This window comes from Triplophysa rosa, linkage group LG14 (genome assembly GCF_024868665.1).
Source record: "Triplophysa rosa linkage group LG14, Trosa_1v2, whole genome shotgun sequence".
NCBI classification, from domain to species: domain Eukaryota; kingdom Metazoa; phylum Chordata; class Actinopteri; order Cypriniformes; family Nemacheilidae; genus Triplophysa; species Triplophysa rosa.
This window is the reverse complement of record NC_079903.1, coordinates 17951346-17970419: the sequence shown is the minus strand read 5'-3', so window position 1 is coordinate 17970419 and position 19074 is coordinate 17951346. Positions and strand designations below refer to the sequence as shown.

General features: G+C 38.5%; 1 protein-coding gene across 1 annotated transcript in view; it reads left to right on the top strand.

The window, feature by feature from the left end:
• rsrc1 (arginine/serine-rich coiled-coil 1) overlaps positions 1 to 19074 on the top strand; it is a 105800-nt gene that overhangs the window by 61599 nt on the left and 25127 nt on the right. Inside the window, exon 7 of the mRNA XM_057350496.1 lies at positions 16798 to 16863. Coding sequence (XP_057206479.1) covers positions 16798 to 16863 — 66 coding nt within the window. The remainder of the gene's footprint in view (positions 1 to 16797; positions 16864 to 19074) is intronic.

Below are 19074 nucleotides of genomic sequence, written 5' to 3'. Positions count from 1 at the left end.
TCAGAGAAGCGGCACGAGGATTTATTTGACGTGCTGATTAATGAAGAAGCCACCCCACCCCTTCAACTCGGCAGGCCCAAACTACATTTTCATAATGCCATGAGCCGGCGTCAACCAACAGCCAGAGAAAGTGAGCCAAAGCGGACCGAAGGGACAAGGAAGAGTGCTAAACGAAGGAAGCACACAAGAAAATGTTTGAGCTTGGGTGGGCACTAAGTTTCAAAGGAAGCAATTATTTTGAGGTCATCTTATCAATATTTGGACACCTCTCACCTATTGACCTTAAACTGATGTACACTGTAAAAAAACGGAATTTTACGGTTTTCTTCACAGATTCTTAGGTATCTTTTTGAACTACAGTCAAAAACTGTAAAATTACAGAAAAATGCCACAAATTTACAAAAAAAAAAAACTGGGAAAATGTGATTTTACAGCTGGCACCCGCTGCAAGAAAATTTCAGTTTTTTTCAAGATTATTTTTTTACAGTTTAGTTTTGAAATACGATCAAAAACAATAAAATTACAGAAAAAGACAACAAATGTACAAGAAAATGGGGGAAACAATTGAATATATATACTTATATCCTATAATTTTACAGGAATAAAAATATATTTTACGGTATATTTCTGTTTTTCCAGTTTACAGAAAATTTCAATTTTTTATGTCCATTTTGTCTTACTGACTTGCGGCTTCATTTGGTTTTTATATACTGTATCCCATCATTCCCATTCTCTCTTTCTCGTTTGTTAGACTAGGGTGGGGTTAAAGAGAAATTAACATTTGGTTTATTTCTCCTTATTCCTGTAGCTGCTTATTTCTGTCTAATCAGAAAAATATTCGACCAGTTCCTTACTTTAAGGCTAAATAAATAGAAACAAAGTACACCGGAACTCTTTCATCTCCTGTAGACAAGTTTGCAAATTTGTATTTTTGTGTCTCCCGCAAACGCAACACAACAGTTACAACCTCTTGAATCCTTCAGTGCAGGTGCACAAATCCAATTTTACAAATCACAAACTAACCCTGGGTTCACACCAAAGCGATTTGCGCGTGTAAATTACATACAAAGTCAATGCAAAGACGCGAATAGATGCAAACTCGCGGCAGGTGATGCGACATGACACGAATCAGGCACCGCGATTGCGTCAATCTCATCTTCCGCGCAAGTTGAAAATATTTGTCAGCTCACGTCACTCACGCGAAAATAACGAACTTTCCCGCGAGTAATAAAAACCGTGGAACGCAACTGTTGGCGTTTGGTGTGAACCCAGCATAAGATTTTTTTTGCTACAATTGACCCTTCGCAAAGCCTGCCCCCTTTTGAAATGTCAGACATCAGCCAAAGCGCTCCCACTGCACTTACGAATATTTATTGTGAAATAATCATTTCTGGGGAAAAAATTACGTGTGCTTTCAGCCAAAAGCAGTAAGAAGGTCTGAAATGTGCATTTGAAGTATTTATTCAGGTTGTGAGAATAAAGTAAACAAAATAAAGATTGAAGCTCTAGCCTAACGTACTGTGCTTGCTGTAACGTCATAGCATCTGGATGGTGCCACTGGTTTCTGACACATTTAGGCAACGGGTGAAACTGTGATTATGACCGTAAAGATGAAATTGTACCTTTGATAATATTCTGTCAGTGTTGATGAGATGCAGTCCGGATTTTTTGACAGTCAGTCTATGAGGTAAAACTCCGGACAAGTCTCTTTTTAAAACGAGTTAGTTTTAAGAATTCTTTATTGTTGTACATTATGACAACTAAGATTCCACAGCGACATGACTTTTAGCTGGGATCATGTTCGTACAGTGTGACAGCCAGCAACAATTGCAAAGGACTTTTTAAAACCGCATAATGCACAGCCGGTTAAACTCTAAAGTTTGTTTTTCAGACAAAAAGGCGAATAGCAACAGGGGGCGCATAATATCGGCGTTATGATTGGCCCGGTCGCCTGTCAATCAAACTCCACACGAAGGGTCAATTGCTGCAGTAAATATGGTGTAAAACTCCTGAACCAAAAGACGCCAGTTCACAGACGAGTTTTGCACATCCGCAAATCAGTAGGCGGTTGTTGAATGTAGGCTGTTGCTGTCTATGGGTGGGAGTCAGAAAGCTCCCGGACCTAGAGTTATCGTACAACTTCAGGGAATTTTCTTTTTGCGACAGAGTATCCTATAAACTTATGAATATGTCATTTCAAATACGTTAGAACAGCAGGAGGATGAGGAGGAAGCCACAAAGTTTCATACTGTATACTAACATAGTTCTGATGCAATGGCAAATCCTTAAGAATTTCTCAATCAATAGTTTATATATACAGTTTTATCTGTTACCTGCAATTCTTTATTTTGCTATTTGTCCGAATCATTTACTCCGACTTCTAGGATTCAGATTCTGTCATTTTATCAGCTTTTCCTCCATTCGCTCTGCAAACAGTGGATGCGCATCTTAAAGATAAATTATATAATCTCTACACAAATGTACCCATAATCCCCCTGGATTACAGCCCAAAAGGAATTACCGCTGGATTTGAACGCCTTCCCTTTCTTTCCCGCCTTGTCGGCCTGCCCTCACCTTGTAAACAACTGCACTTGGCCCTGCCTCCCAATACCCAGTTTTGATAAGACTGTATTAGCTGCTTCCTTTGGCTGCCCAAAACGGATTACTCAATACAGGGTGAAGGCCATTATTGAATACGCGGAGGAGAAACTATTTATGATTGTGTAAGTAATCTGTAATCCATCCCTGGGTCTCCTTATTATCTTGTCTGCCTTGCTCTCCTCTGCTGTGCTTTATCTTCTACCCACAGACATCTTTAGCTTGAGCTGCACCTAATTTTTGATGCAATCGCTTATTTTGAGATCATCCGATAGCAGATCTTTTTTAGCGCTAGACTAGAAAATTCATAAATTCTGGGCGCTCAGACAATATGCATGGAAACCCATCTGAATGTTTAAAGCCCATAACATTTAGTCTGCTCTATTTGATGTTATATTTGGAGGTTGCGTGATTTTTGTTTGTTTTATTGCTAGGAACTGAAAAATCTAATGCGATCAATCTTGATTTAAATAGGTTTGATGCTTAAATGATTTTTAATGTTGCACAGTTCTCTTACTTTGTTTTGAGTGCGGGTATGATTATGAATTCAACTTTGATTCAATTATATATATTTGACCTTATTTTAGCAGTCACTATATGACTACTGGTCTATTATCGATATTGTGTTATCGCAATAGAAAAATTGTCTCAATATTATCGTTGTCACATGACGGTATGAAACGATAGGTCTTCCGGGCCTAACATAGAGAATGTTAGAAAAAATAATAGATGAACAGGTGCTTGTCTGTTTAGGATGAACCTCATATTTGGATGAAGGTTTAAGTTTTGATTCATATGTTCTTGCTTTTTCTGAGTCATTATAGAACCCCGATGCTGATGACTTTTATTACCACTCACTAAGGGATAACGCAATTGACACTATTAAAAGTTTGCACTTGTGTTATTTCCTTAAGATGTCTGTAAAACTTTCTTAAAAATAAAGGTGCTTCACGATGACATAGAAGAACCTTTTTTGTCGAAATGGTTCGATAAAGAACCTTAAACATCCAAAGCACCTTTCTGTTTCACAAAAGGTTCTTTGTGGCAAAAAAAGGTTCTTCAGATTATGAAAAGGTAAGAAAGAGATGGTTCTTTAAAGAACGGTTGACTGAATGGTTCTTTGTGGAACCAAAGATGGTTCTTCTGTGACATTGCTGTGAAGAACCTTTTAAGCACCTTTATTTTTAAGAGTGAAGGGGAACAACTTAAAGGGGTCAAATGACACGGCTAAAAGTAATATTATCGTTTGTTTTAGATGTAATGTAATGTGTATACACGATTTAAGGTTCAAAAACGCTGTATTTTCCACATACCATGCATGTTTGTATCTCCTCGTTGCCCCGCCTCTCTGAAACGCGCTGATTTTTTACAAAGCTCATCTCTCTGAAAAGCAAGGTGTGCTATGATTGGCCAGTTAACCAGTGCGTAGTGATTGGTCGAATACTGCAAGCGTTTCACGGAAATGTAACGCCTCTTACCATATTCGGAACATCATATTCCCGCGCAATTGTACTGACAGGTGATCAAATGTCATCGGTACTTTCCTTATCAATTCGAGCCCGAATCTGATCCGGAAAATGAAGATGATCAAGCCGATACATCAACTTTGCCAGCGCGACATGAGCACGTTGTAAAGGATTGGTAAGGTTTTATTAAAAAAATATGATGTTAAATAGTTAAAAACTATAGCTAACTGTTTTACCTTTTATATACGACGTTATAAAGACTATAAACAAACAACCATATGCATCATACAGAGTTTGTGTGTGAGATAGAAACAAGCTCGCATTACAGCAGGGAATGGTATAAATAACGCAAGTACTTTGGCCCTTCTTGATCAACCAGTGTTACGCCACGTCTCGTCGCGACTCAACAAAGACAATAAACCCAAAATAAATACTAAATATAAAAAGACATTATAAACACGACATTTGTTGCCTCTAGTGGGAACATAATTACTGATTATTAGGACTTATGTTGTCTTTTGTCACATTGCGCGCGTCTGCATTTGCAGATCACAAACACACAACAAACTCAACTCGCGTTAGTCCGTAACAAAGTCTTTTACAATGAAAATATACTTACAGGCTGCGAATCTGAAGCGCCAGCGAAGTTTTAATGGTTAGAATTGCCCCACTTTTTAACCAAAGCTTTCGTGCACAGCCGGTCTTAATCTCTCTCCCAGGTTCATATAACAGTCTTCGGTGAAATGCGCTGCACAAACTTGAACATTCGGATTGTACTTTTCTGTAACAGTGTTGTAAATAAATGTAACCATTCGTTTTTAGTTGTCTCATCTTTTGGCGTGGCAAACAAAGAGTCTTTCTTTTCGCAAGCTTTCTTTTTCTTTCTTTCTTTTGAGTCTCAGCGACATGGCTGCGGCGGTGACGATACAATGAGATTTACAAGTACGCCCACCTCACTTTCGTTTAGATTTGGGTGGTCTTAAGTCAAATCATGTTACGAAGTGACGTACATTCGTCGGGGTGGGGTTACACGAGGCGTTTCAGGCAGGTCTGGGTTCGTATTTGCTTTTAGACTTTAATTTTAGCAAACTTACGTGTCTAATACATGCATGGGCATCTTATAACACGCCAAAGACACAGAAAAACACGTATTTCCGCCATGTGACCCCTTTAAGAGAGTTTAGCTAAGATGTTTCCTATTGAGGTATCCGAGGCTACATATGAAGAGTTAGGTTGCAAATGCGATAACTCATAAATCATGTTTTTAATGTGCATTCCAATTAATATCATTCATACTGCAGTTGGTTTGTTTTGATTTAAGCCATAATAACTCAACAAAACACCTAATAATCACAATAAAAACATGATAACATAATAAAAAGTTGGAAGCAAACTCTTCATATGTAACCAAGATGTTTTCCCATGTTTCTCATGAGTGTTTTTAATCAGATGAGACAAATGTGTGATTTAACACATTTTTGGAAATCACACAGACATGTTTTTATCATAACCAAAATCTCTTGTCGAATAGCTCCTTTATTAGCTATTACACTATTGTGTATGTCTCTAATGTGTGTAACAAAAAGGCACGTTAGATTTAGCACATTTTCACACTATTAATGCACTTATGCAGACACTTGTATTCTTGTAGTGAGATCTCAATTGATTAGGGGGGAGTGATCCCCATCTATCGTGAGAATCGTGTAAGAACTTAAGAAAACAAAAAGATCTGTAAATTTGTTGGCGTCATACTTCTACTCTCACCCATTTAACACCAAGACAAAAGAAAGCAGTAATGGGGGTTTTTAAGCAGGGCACTGTTCAGGGTACAATTGTGTAACGTACTGTGTGGGCGTCCAGAGAGGGAAGCTCAGCCGAGATCGAGTGGGCGAACTCATGCAACAACAGGCCTGCGATTTGGCACATGGAGACACTTAGCACATAGCTGGGAAACAAACCACAGCGCTAATTGCTTTCATGCATTGTGAAAAGAGAGGAAATACAACAAATGGGCATAAAGATTTATTTAATACTTCATCCTCCTCACTTGGGTGAGATACAGTGAAAGATCTGAGAGCCGGAGTATTAGATGTCCCGAACTTAAAGTCTGTATTATGTAGGCGTCACCTTTCAAATAGACTGCCCTATATAATATGTTGGCCCAATACAGATTTGTTTATCGTACAAAAGTCTGTCAAAAACATTGAATGTTCTAGTATTACTATGCACTGCAATATGCAAAAAAAATCATCATGGTGAATATAGACCGTCTTATTGGACGCGCGCGCATGACCCCCTTGTTAACTTCCGGTTTGTGTTTGGCTGGTGTCTAATAATATAACTATTTATGTTTTATTTAATTTGTTCATATTAATTTATATTTTTATTTTATTGTATTGTATAATAATTGTATTAAATAAACGATTTGTTGAATTTCGTTGTGTGTTCATTTTATTAAATAAACAATTAGTTGAATTGGTGCTGTAGTTCGGACGCATTTAAAAAAACCGTATGGTACATTGACATCTAGTGGTTGAGCTCGGTATCGCAGTCTAAATTCAAAATATTGGAGAGACAAGTTTAGCCAAGTAACGGTTCTTCATGGTTTCTTTCTATTGTTATCGGAAATAATCTACAGGCACTCTATTGTTTGTGAATGTGTACGGGATGTTCAGTTGGGGTCACAAAAGTAACGTTTGTTTATGTTGTTAAGATGAAACTGTCTATAACTTTGTACGTACAACCGTCAACAGCAGAATTCAACCAGCCAAATGGTGTTTTTCTTTTCTCCCTTTCTCAATAAACCCTGTCCAGAAGTCTGGAATGTGCTTGAAGTGCTTTCTCCTGTAGGAGAGACAGTTGTGTTCTCAGCAGCACACTGTTTGCTTCTCACTCATGAGTCAGGATGAGGGGAGGTTAAAATAATAGCCCTCAGCCAGAGACAAACAGAGATGTACTGATGCTGAGTGGGATGGAAAGGAGTGATAAGAAGGAGGAGGGCGCAAGAAGGATGCAGAGAAGAGGCAGTGTTGTTGTTGTTTTTCTTTGTTTTCTGATAGCTTATCTAACGTCTTCTGATAGGTTACCTTTGCATCCAGCTTGTCGATGGCACCGTGTTTACAGAGATTTTCTTTTGGATCTTGCACCCTCCCCTTAAATTTACTTTTTGTATTTTGACGATCATCTGTCATACTTGTCTGACCATGAGTATTTTTACCTCTTTTCCCCAAACATATAGTTTCTTTTTTCCTGGAGAGACATCAGGATCTAGCACTCAGAGTTTGGTAGATAAAAGGCTTGGAATCGAGCAGAATCTCTGCTCTGCCATTGAAAATCCTCCAACACACTGACAAAGCTGTCAGGCATCATTTTGCTTTTAACGGCTATGGTAAACTTCGCCCGCCACTGTCAATTAAGAAGGGCCATAGCCCAGTGCTTTCAGGTGCTGTCAAAAACCTTTCCCCTATAAGATCAACTACACAATCATTTGCCAGATGATAAGAGTAGATGAACGGAGGCCTAACACAAAGCAATCTGATGATCTTCTGAACTTAGCGTCGGTTTTCATGGGCAAGATGTAGATGAAGGTCAGAAAAACAGAAGGCCTTTTTTGACTACATTTACATTTAGTCATTCAGCAGACGCTTTTATCCAAAGCGGCTTACAAATGAGGTAAACAATAGAAGCAATTGGAACAACATAAGGACAGCAAAAAGCATAAGCGCAGTAAAACTGGTCTCATATAGCCTACCACACTATACAAAGCTAAGGATTTAAAAAATAAAATCTGAAAAAGTACTTCCGTCCTGTGATTACCATCCATCTTAAATGATGTATGTTAGACGGCTTGGGCGGAGCATCCGTTAACTCCTCCCCTTCAACTGTCAGTCTGCTGCCAGTTCCATTTCAAAATGCAACGGCTGTTTTAATACATCCAATCAAATCGCAGAGAAAGCCAAAAGCCACGCCCACTGTTTTTATCATTCCAAATTCCATTTCACTTGGAAATGCATCAAAATACGGAAGGAAAAACGATCACAACTTCCGGTTCAACGGGACTTTAAGGTTAACATTTCTCATAGGAAAAAGTTCCAAACCCTTGAGAAAATATGCTTACATTTTGAACTATGAAACTGCAGCAGGTTGTCATCATTCAATCATAAGTCACGTTTCAGTTGAAAATCACGCAGTAGTCTTAACATTAATTTGACAAAAGACACTCAAAATTCAAATGGGTTAATGGTGAAATTGATTTGACCAGGGGAGTCTGTTGGTGCTCTGAATTTCACAGCTCAATTACCTTGTAAGTCATCATTAATGTAGGTTAAGCTACAATGCTGAACTAACTGTAATATAATGACCGCTTGCAGTTAACACTCTGCAAGGGGTCAATGAATGCGCCGGCTCGATTTGGTGAATTTTTCCACGTAGCAACTGATTCAACTTCAAATAGCCTACTCGTTTTTTATCAGTACATCAATTTCATTGGTAACTAAAGGGTCTACTTTATTTGTATATACTCACAATAACAACAACATTTTTATTTTTATTAAATAAAGGTTAAATTACATACCTGCTGACAGCCCCCCCCCCAAAAACTAAAATATACGCCACATACTGTATGTTACAATGTTAATGCTTACTCCAAATTGTAAGCTTATTTAGACTGAAGTATTGTATTTATATAAGGTCAAGTTTAATCGCTATATTGCCAAAATCTCATTATAATTACATTATGAGGGTGCATGTAAACTTAGTCATTGTCATTGTTTTTGTTCTGAACACAACATTTTTCTATTTTCACTGATATTAAACACCACTCCAGCAGCATTGGGAAAGAGAGTGTATTCCTACTGATTTTGAAGGTGTTTTGGTTTTTTTGAGCAGCGGCACATCTGTTACACTACTCATCAGAGATGGTACATTGGAAAAGAGCATCCATATATATCTTCATCTTTTCTTGATCCCAACATTCTTATGGGCACCATTTTGTCCATTGATCCCAGCGGCAGCATTTAAGAGGGGGTGGCCCTTGGTAGAGAATATTCACCGTGCTGCAGATGTTCATGAATAATGTCCATCCCCTGCCGCACCCAGTGAAAAGGCCGCCTGGAGAATTGGGATTGCTGGGGGTGTGGTGGGGAGGACACAGGCTAGATGAATTACACTTAGGGGGGATCTGACAGCCTGTGCTGAGCTTTGTGATCATTCCAAACTTCTAATAATCTCCCTTACCTACCTCGTCTCAGCTGTAATGAAAGAGAATAGGTGATTGCACCCCGGGCTATGTTTCCCGCCTAATGACTTCTCCAAAGGCAAAGCAACCACAGAAAAAATCTACTTTGAATAAGCTGTGAATTGGGTTTGACAATGCGATAGACTGTGACACCGGTTCTGTAGCAAAACAGACGCAGTGCTAATTGATGATCAATATTTTAAGCAATGCGATGAGCATAAGGAGATGAGAAGACAGGCAGAAGTGCGCTCTTCCATGGTGTGGGGCCTTGTCTCGATCTCTCTGTTGCCCTGTTTTATAGCAGCCTGCAGCTTATGTTTCCCCTCCTCAGCACATCTCCTGTTCTTCTGATTTGCGTCTCTGTGTAGGTATGGCTCTCTGGCCTCAATAGCCTTGATTGACAGCTTACCCAGGAACTTGACACTGCAATTAGGATGCAATATAACGTAGAAAGAAAAAGAGCTTCACCCGGTCCCTCTCCCACCCCGGCTTAGTTGCTGAAGCTTGGCTGAGCACGATTTCAAGAACCCGTCCCTTTATGTGGGGTGTTGGGTAAGCGTCAGGCCCGGTCCCGCTGTGACCCACTGAGCCATACAAGGCTTATACCCTCAAGTGAGAATAGAATAGATCATTCACAGTTTTTTTTTCCACTTCTCTTTTACGTGTATCCATCTCTCATTCTCTCTTAAGAGCAGAGGTTAAATTGGGCCGGGGCATAGGCTGACCATCTCCCCGCATGTGTGCGGCTCTTCTGGTGTTATGGAGCGGCACTCCGTCGTGCCCCAGTATAAATCTGAAGTTTAAGTAACAATTGACCTTTTTTGTCAGTGTATACACTTATGTTGATAATCGCGCAAAAACTGGTCTGTATGCAACGTAGTAACCCAACTCGCAGTCGTACATTAAAATCATTCCCTGAGTTTCATTCCGAAGTGATCATCCCTATGGCTTACTCTCTTCGAAGAGTAAAGCTCTTGATGTGTAAGCTCTGAAGGGGAAAAACTCAACTGTCCTTTCAAAAATCACTTGGCAAAAGCGTTTCTAGTCATAATGCGCTGTTTGTGAAGAAAGGATCGACTTCCAAATTATGTCATTTTAATCAAATTCAAGCATTTAAAGCGACGATGCACAAGTTAACGGGTCATCTCAAACATTGTGAATGTTGTATGAAGTTTTGACAGAAAAGTACTGGAAATACACGGGTCATACATGCATATCTGTGGACATTAAAATGAAGATATTTGGCCTACAGAAAGATTTTATTCTCATCACATGTAGCTTTGTAAACTGCTGGCATCTGGAATGAGTTTGATCAGCGTTTTATCGTTCGTTGCAAAGAGCTCTCTCAACTTATATGTTACAGTTTGTCAATTAAAAAGATTATAAGCTTCGTAGACGCACCCCTCAAATTCCCCCACAGTAAGGACATACAGACATGAAGAGCTTTGCTTTGACTTTCCTTGTGGCAAAAAGTATTTGTATGTCGGTACAAATGGGATTTCTAACCCAGAAATATTGACTTGTCTGACTCTTCAACAAAGTATATCTTTCAGTTAGACTTGCGAAACTGCTACTTGCGAAACTCATTCAGCTGGCTTTAAGCGACATTGACACTGACTCGCAGCAAATGCAATGAAGAGACAGACAGGCCTACGCACATATCTCTAAACCGCTCATGAATAAAACAGCCCCATTCAACCAAAGTCTCACGTGGACATGATGAAAACCCAAACACTCTGACTGCTTTGTTTCTGCGTCGAAATAAAAAAATTCACTGTGTAAATTAAAGAAACCTTTTAAAATGATTCCCAGATTGACGCTGTCGAATTTTAGGCAAAGTGCAGAAATTAGCCCACGGTGGTGCGTATGCAAAAGTGGAATATTTAATCGTTGTTTAGGGTTTATCGCGAACGCTTTTTCCCTCTCCGCTGAGTCTCTTGGGCCTAATTCCAAAATAACACAACCTTCTACACATGTAATTAATTAATTACTCTTGGCGATTGTACTTTTCATATCTTCTTCGAGCCTGTCTCTCATTTATTTATTTATTATTTTTGTCAGGGGTCTGGTTCGACCACAGAATGCAGCAGAAGACATCTGATTATATAGAGCCATTGATCTCTAAGACTGGCCCCACAGTCAGCATCTAAAACAGAAATCCAATGAGACAACTTTTTGTGAATAATTTATCATATTGATACAGCACATCTCAGTTTCTAATTGTTTAGTTTGTTAATATTTTATGAATATCATTTAAGTCGTATGTGAATGTGACAGTGTTATCTTTTCCTCTGCTTGGCAAGAAGTGTAGCAGGAATATACAATACGTCAAATGTAAAATGTAGTTTATTTGTGACTGCAGTTTGTATACTGTATGTACATGCGAAGTTATTACGTATATTTGACGGATGGTTTAAAGATAATTTAAGCGTATCTAAGGATTATTTTCTTAAGTATGATTTGAAGCTATTTGCAGCTTGCTTAATTTTGCTGCTGTTCCTGTTTCTCATTCTACAAATTAAATTCATGCCGAAGTCTAATTTCCCTCATGCAAATTATGCCTAACAAGATGTACACGGACTGGTTTTAATCGTGCTTCTCACACAGGCTGCTCACTGTCACTGGAGTTTCAGCATAAAGAGATGGAGAAATGCTACCTGCCATCTAGTGGTGATGTGAGGTACTACACCTTGCCAGTACCATGTGACCTATTGCCCTCATTATTCCGATCCCCTGTGACAGAGCATCTGTGTTAAATTTCTTTAAATACATTATTGTATGCTCCTTTTTACTTTTCTATTCAGATCAGCATGTGACAGATATAAACTAATTTTCAGATTATTATGCAATAATTAATGTTTGTAGTCTATATCTGTCTTTATCATTGACACACATAATTGATTAGTGTAAGTAATGGGGGGCTTGTAGATCTGAACGCACTAGCTTTACCCCACTGTTTTACTGTTTTTACACTATCCCTACATGGTGAATCTCAGACAACAATGCACGGTGGGCAAGTGCTTTTAAGTGCTCAAGCCACTCAACATATGCTGCAGATACGAGACGCTTCCTGCTTCTGTTTTTTGCAGTAAAAAGCGATTGCATCACCATGGCAACATCATTTGAGATTTCCAAAATTTGTTTGCAATTTAGCACATTTCCCTCTTCCCATGTCTACGCTTTTGCCCATCTCAAATGAACTGTTGTGTGCACCAAATTTCATGACGTTTTGAGAATACCGAGAGCCTCAAAAAAATCCAAATATAGTATTAAAATTTCACCCATTCACATAGCAACACTATTTAGGCTATCACAAATGATTTCACAGTTTTTTATCAGCTATGTTTCTACATTATTCTTACCAAGACCGCAGTGACTCGGGTAAATATTAGTGGACTATTTTAATGCCTGTTGTGAGCAGGGATGTACCGATACCACTTTTATTTTACCGATTCGATTCTGACACCTAAATTCTGCCGATACAAATCCCAATCCGACACTAGCACTGTTTTTTCCTGATCAGTCTTTGCATATATCTTTTATTAAGAAGTGGATAGTACTTAAGCATTTTTACTTTTAAGGACATTTTCAAATATCTGTACTTTATCAGTGTTTTTACTTTGGTAAAAAGATGCTTCTCTACATTATAATGATGAAATTCTTAAGGTTAGGAAGACCATTGAGACCAGTGATGTGTCTTTTAAAGCTTGTGATTTTGGTGCGTGACACTGGCGTTTGTCTTCATTACTCATCAAGGCTGCGATGTCTGATCTCTTCCATGGAGCCTTAACATACAACATACTGTGTAGACTTGAAATGGGTCGGATACGATCTGTCGTGTCTCTAAACCGGAGCACACTCACGTGCATCCGCTGGCGTGACACTAACGTGAAATTAGATTTCATTTGTCCCAATGGACAACATGTTTACACTGTCTGAATCATACCCTAACTCATGTTTAGCGCTCTATGCGTCATTCACCATGTAGGACATAATAAATGTGTGAACAAGTGACTAATATGACGCGCCGCTTCAGTCTTAAGTAGCACTGGAATATTTGTGGCAAAAGCCAACAAAACATTGTATGGGTCAAAATGATCGATTTTTCTTTTATGCCAAAAATCTAAATCATGTTCCATGAAGATATTTTGTCCATATGTCCTACCGTAAATATATAAAAACTTTATTTTTGTGAGTGGATGCAGCAAAATCGCTAACAAAAATGGCCAGAAACACGGCTACAAACGTCACCCCCGCCCGTAAGTTAGATGGCTTGGACGGAGCATCCGTTAACTCCTCCCCTTCAACTGTCAGTCTGCTGCTAGTTTCATTTCAAAATTCAAAAGGCAACAGCTGTTTTTATACATCCAATCAATTCGCAGTAAAAACACAAGCCACGCCCACTCAGTTTCTCCTTTGAAATTCCTTTTCACTCGGAAATGCGTCAGAATATGGAAGTTAAAACGATCGCAACTTCCGTGGATTCACGGGGACTTTAATGTCAAGCCCTGCATTAACGGAAAGTGTATTTATTTAGCTTTCAGATTATGTATAAATCTCAATTTCGAAAAATTGGCCCATTTGGGTTTTGTTGTCCAGGATCACATATGTGGTCCTAAATCTGATACAGGTCTGATGTTTCGCAATGCGAACTCGGTCTGAAAGGTCATGTTAGAATTTATGCGACTTTTTCGTCGCCTCATAAAAAGTCACGAATTAGATTGGACTTTTGTGTGGACATCGATCAGAACATACCTTTCACTTTACACCTATTTTTACATCACAGCATTTATCGGAGCATGAGTTTGGTTATTCATGATTCGTTATGTGAATTCATGGAGCATTATCGTGCATCGTTTTTTAATATACTCTTTTCAGACTTTTTTTAAACAGCCAAGACAAACGCAAACAAATAGGATCACATTCTTCAACGCCTCTCCCTTTCTGATTTTGCGCGGTATCACTTACGCTCTCACGGAGGAATTTGTATTTTGCAAGCACACGCTTGCATTCAATAACCTCTCACATGTCTGCTTAATATAATTTGGGGGGCCGGTAACTTCCTTCAGCCTGCAGTATTACAAAAATGAATTGCTGCTGTCGAGCAGAAAAAGGAAGTGGGTGAAGGTTGAGTAGGTGTTGCATGCAGCTCTGCTGTAGTGCTTTAATCAGATTGGGCTAAAGTGCTTTATTCAATCTAAATTGTGGGTCCCTCTGTGCCCGTGTTTGTGTGACACACTACCACTCCATCAATCATGTAATATTAATGGGTCTCACTGATTTCTTTCTGATTGTTTGCGCTATTGCGTTCAATTCCAACAGACCGCCACTGCTAATTGACCCCGGAGGAAGGAGGGGCATGCATTTGTGTGAGGCTGAGCACATATACATCCATATTTATCTGTGAAAGACTCATAAACAGACAAAGATCGTTTCATGAAACGTAGACATGCATGCCTACATGACTCCAGGGGCCCGAAGCTGCAATTACACACATAATCGCAATTGGATTTCAACGAAGGCTCCTTTATCTGTCCTGCCAGCCAAACTGGAATGAAGTGTAGATGAAGTGAGTCTTAAGCTTACTGCTGCAAGTAAGGGCTGTGCTATCTAATGCCATTAGGAAGTCTCCAGCTCAACTTCAGCTGCCAACATGCCATGAAATATATATCTTTAATAAGCCTTGGTATCTCCAATGACATTACATGGCATTTGATGAACATACTGCATGCACACAGATCAAAGCCCTACACGCGATAACAGTTTGAATAAGACTTTAGCATGCACATGTCCAGTTTGTGTGGAAAACAAATGTCATGCATGTGTAATCCAACTAGCTTTTCGTCTCTGTCCTTTCAAAACCTCGGATCTCCAAATCCGCATTTTTCAGGAAATGGAAAAAACGCTGTACTTTTTAATGATTAAGTACCGATGACAAGCACTTTTCAATACTTTTTATTTCTTAGATATCAAAACATAAAGGGTAACTAAAAGTATGTTTACATGATGAAAAGCAGAAAAGTTTCACGTACACATGACAGCGTTATCAAAACGATCTGCATTTACACGGATCTGGGAAAACGAATAAAAACGCATTATTATGCATGCCAGGCCAGTGGATGGCGCTGTAAAGAAACAATACGTGCCTGCGCACATACGCATACCCTGATTTTAGGGAAAAAGCTCTCTTAACACACTTTGTCGGCGTGTATGTGTGTTCATAGTTTGTGTATATAAATACTATGTCTCCGCTGGTCATACTTTTGCCGAAGAAATGATAATAAGTATGTAACGCATCACAACCAAGCAGCGTGGAGGAGGCGGCCATTATTGTTTGGGGAATACTCGCGCATGCCTACATACTGAATGCGTAATACGCATGCGTATGACGTCATCGTTTTTGGAAAACATTGCCTCAGAGTTTACACGGAGACGATAATGCCGTCGTTTCCAACAACTTGCACTTTGAGACCCGTTTTCAAAAGTTTGCGCTTTCAGTCCTCAAAAGCGCCTTTGTCGTGTAAATGAACAGCCAAAACGCATAAAAAGTTTTCAGTTTTTAGTTGAAAACGGTCTCGTGTAAACGGCCTCTCATAGTAATGATTTATGACGAAAAATAAAAATCACAAAATATAGAGATACGGGAGGTTTCAGAAGGACAACATTATTTTATTTGTGAGGGTAGACATAGGTCAACAGCAACGACTAAGAGATAGTTTACCCAGCTGGGGGGGACTCACCAACAGAAAAGACATAGAGATGTTAAGACACTCACGAAACCTTGTGTAGAGAATTTCAATGAAACATTCAGAGTATTCTACTGTAATATGTAAACTGTCATACTAAACAGAGACTTCAGAGATGCTTGTTATTCATTCTTTTATGGTAACGCACACTGATAAAACCAGCTGCTTTTACAGGTCCCTTTGGCCTCAAGTCCACACAAATCAAACTTAAACAATAGTGTTATTTACTCATTTCTTCTATGTCAAATCGCCATTTTACCTCTACGCGTATTGACGGCTTTCGTCTATGATCAAGCCCCACAACACCAGCCTTTAATGTTATTAAGGACTCAGTTTTGCATGACTTCCTTCATCAGCGAGTAAAAACAGCAATAAAGCCAAATTGCTCCTGGGAGACATGAACGCTTTAGAATAAATGGTGTGCGGGAACAGAGGTGTAATTAATTTACAGGCTGTATTGATAGTTCCCCTCACCGCTCACTATATTTCTTCTTCTCTGCTAACATCTGCATTGTTTGGAGGGCAGGAGAGAGAAAAAATCAACAGACTAAATGAATTGCTATAATGCGTGTACACAAGCTGCTTCCACACTATAAAAGATTCTCTTAAGCTTTTAATTCGAGTGCAGAAAGATCTGTTTTAAATGGTGTGCTGAGGAGATAAAGATGTATATTCGTGACTGGTTCTTGATTGTTAAATTAACTGCTTGTAACTTTTAACCTACTGTTTTCCTTTTCTGTCATTATTGCAGCAAAAGCCGATGAAGTACTAAAGGCACAGGAAAAGGTGGACGAACAAAAGAAAATTAAAGAGGAAGGTGAGTGTAGTGTTCCTGTAGCCCAAATGAAGCACCGTTGCCTAATTACGTTAAGATGCTGCCATGTGATTGGCTAATTAGATATTTGCGTTAACTAACAATGGACCTTTTTCACGTTTCTGGGTTTCTCAACATCGGAAGTCGTCATAGCTGGGTAAACTTCTATAGCGGTCAAAGTGAGACAACCACAAATATATTTTTTGCTTTCTCATTTGATCAAATAGCAAAAGAAAAACTCCTTCACTACTTTCAACAAAATGAAAAAACTAAAGAGAGTCTGATAACGGTGGTCAAAAGAGAGAATGATGACAAATTTACCGTGACTTCCATAGACGCTGTGTAAGAAACACCCTTGCATTAGCATAAACTATTTTTTTGTCATTCGATGCAAAGGTATAATACAAAGTATAGTGTTATAAACGTACGTACATTTAAAAAAAAAAAAGAAAATATAAAACCAGGATTTACGATGCTGATGACCGTTGAACTCGTCATCACAGTCTTGTGAAAAAGGTCCATTGAAAAGCAGCAATTGATGAAAGTGGATGCAGATTGTGTGTATAAAGTCCTGACTAAACAATCAACAGGTTTGACAGTTACTTTTAAAATGTTTAACGATGTAGAGAGAATGTAGAATACAGCCCAAACTAATGCTATAAAATGTACTTAATATATTACTAAATGATTTGGATCACTCCTCAAACACTGCCTGATAAACTGGTTTGAGTTTAATCAGGTACTGTGAGAAATTCAAGCCATGTTGGATATCACATTTTTTATTATCTTATGGAAAAGTATCAACTTTTTTCAACTTTTTACTTTGGATGTGGAAAAGGATCAAATTGTATTATTGACTAGTCATTGAGTTGTCTGAACAACTAATCAGAGTTAAGGGAACTGTGTCTGGTCCAGCAAACATGATTCTCAAGGATAAGCTAAATGCAGTGTTTCAAACAACAAATGTAGCCCATTGTACAATAAATATTATTATAGCCTTAGATGCTGAAATGGCGTTAAAGTCCTGGTGAACCGGAAGTTGCGATCGTTTTTTACTTGCGTGTTTTGACGCATTTCCGAGTGAAATGGAATTTCGAATGAAAAAAATAGTGGGCGTAGCTTGCGTTTTTCATTGCAATTTGATTGGATATATAAAAATGGCCATTGCATTTTGAAATGGAACTGGCAGCAGACTGACAGTTGAAGGGGAGGAGTTAACGGATGCTCCGCCCAAGCCATCTAACATACGTCACTTAAGATGGATAGTCGTTACAGGACGGAAGTGCATTTTCAGATTTTAACTGAAGATTATGAGGGCACACGGATTTTAAAAAGAGAATGACCCACACTGATAAACTATTTATAACAAACGCTGCAATATTTCATGGAAAAATAGCCATTGTCATCTTTTATTTCACTTGGACTTTAAGATTGAAACAATAAATAATTATAAATTGTTCACAACTGGCTCAGAATCTAAAAGTAACTGAGGAATCAGAATTGGCTTTATTCACCAAGTGTCATGCATATGCCAAATGAAATGTGTGTAAAACGCTTTGTTTCGAGATGGATATAAAGAGCTGCTCCAACAACCTGACCTGGTAAGTGTAAATGCATAATTCATAGACCAGACATAGCATGTGAAGTGTTTGTTCTACGCTCGTCTTGAATGGCGAGAAACAGAATGCTTGCAGGGTAACTGCCTGAACACTTCCCTAAAGAGTACCTTTGATTGTTTGTGTAATGCTTCTTACAATCGCAGTGTAATGCTAGTAATGGTTAACTGTTGTTCTGGTGAGTTACAGTAGTAGTTTGTCAGATTTTTGTAACATGAGGCAGTAGGGATGTAACGATACACTCAGCTCACGATTCGGTACATATCTTGATGCTGGGTTCACGATCTCGATATTTTGAACAAAATAAAAAATTCAAATAACATTTATTTTCAAAATATTAACAATTTCAGTAACTTATTTTGTTGCACATACAACTTAATAAAGAATTTTAACATTTTAAGGCTTATCTGAAATTAGAATTAAGATCAGTGTCAATCTTGACAGCAAATTTTGATTTAGTTTTAGTCATAGTCTTTTGACTAAAATGCAATTTAGTTTTAGTCATCCCAATTTATCATAGTTTTAGTTGACGAAATCTACATTATATTAGTCTACTAAAATCTATCTGGATTAACTCATTTAATTGGTGTAATTAAAT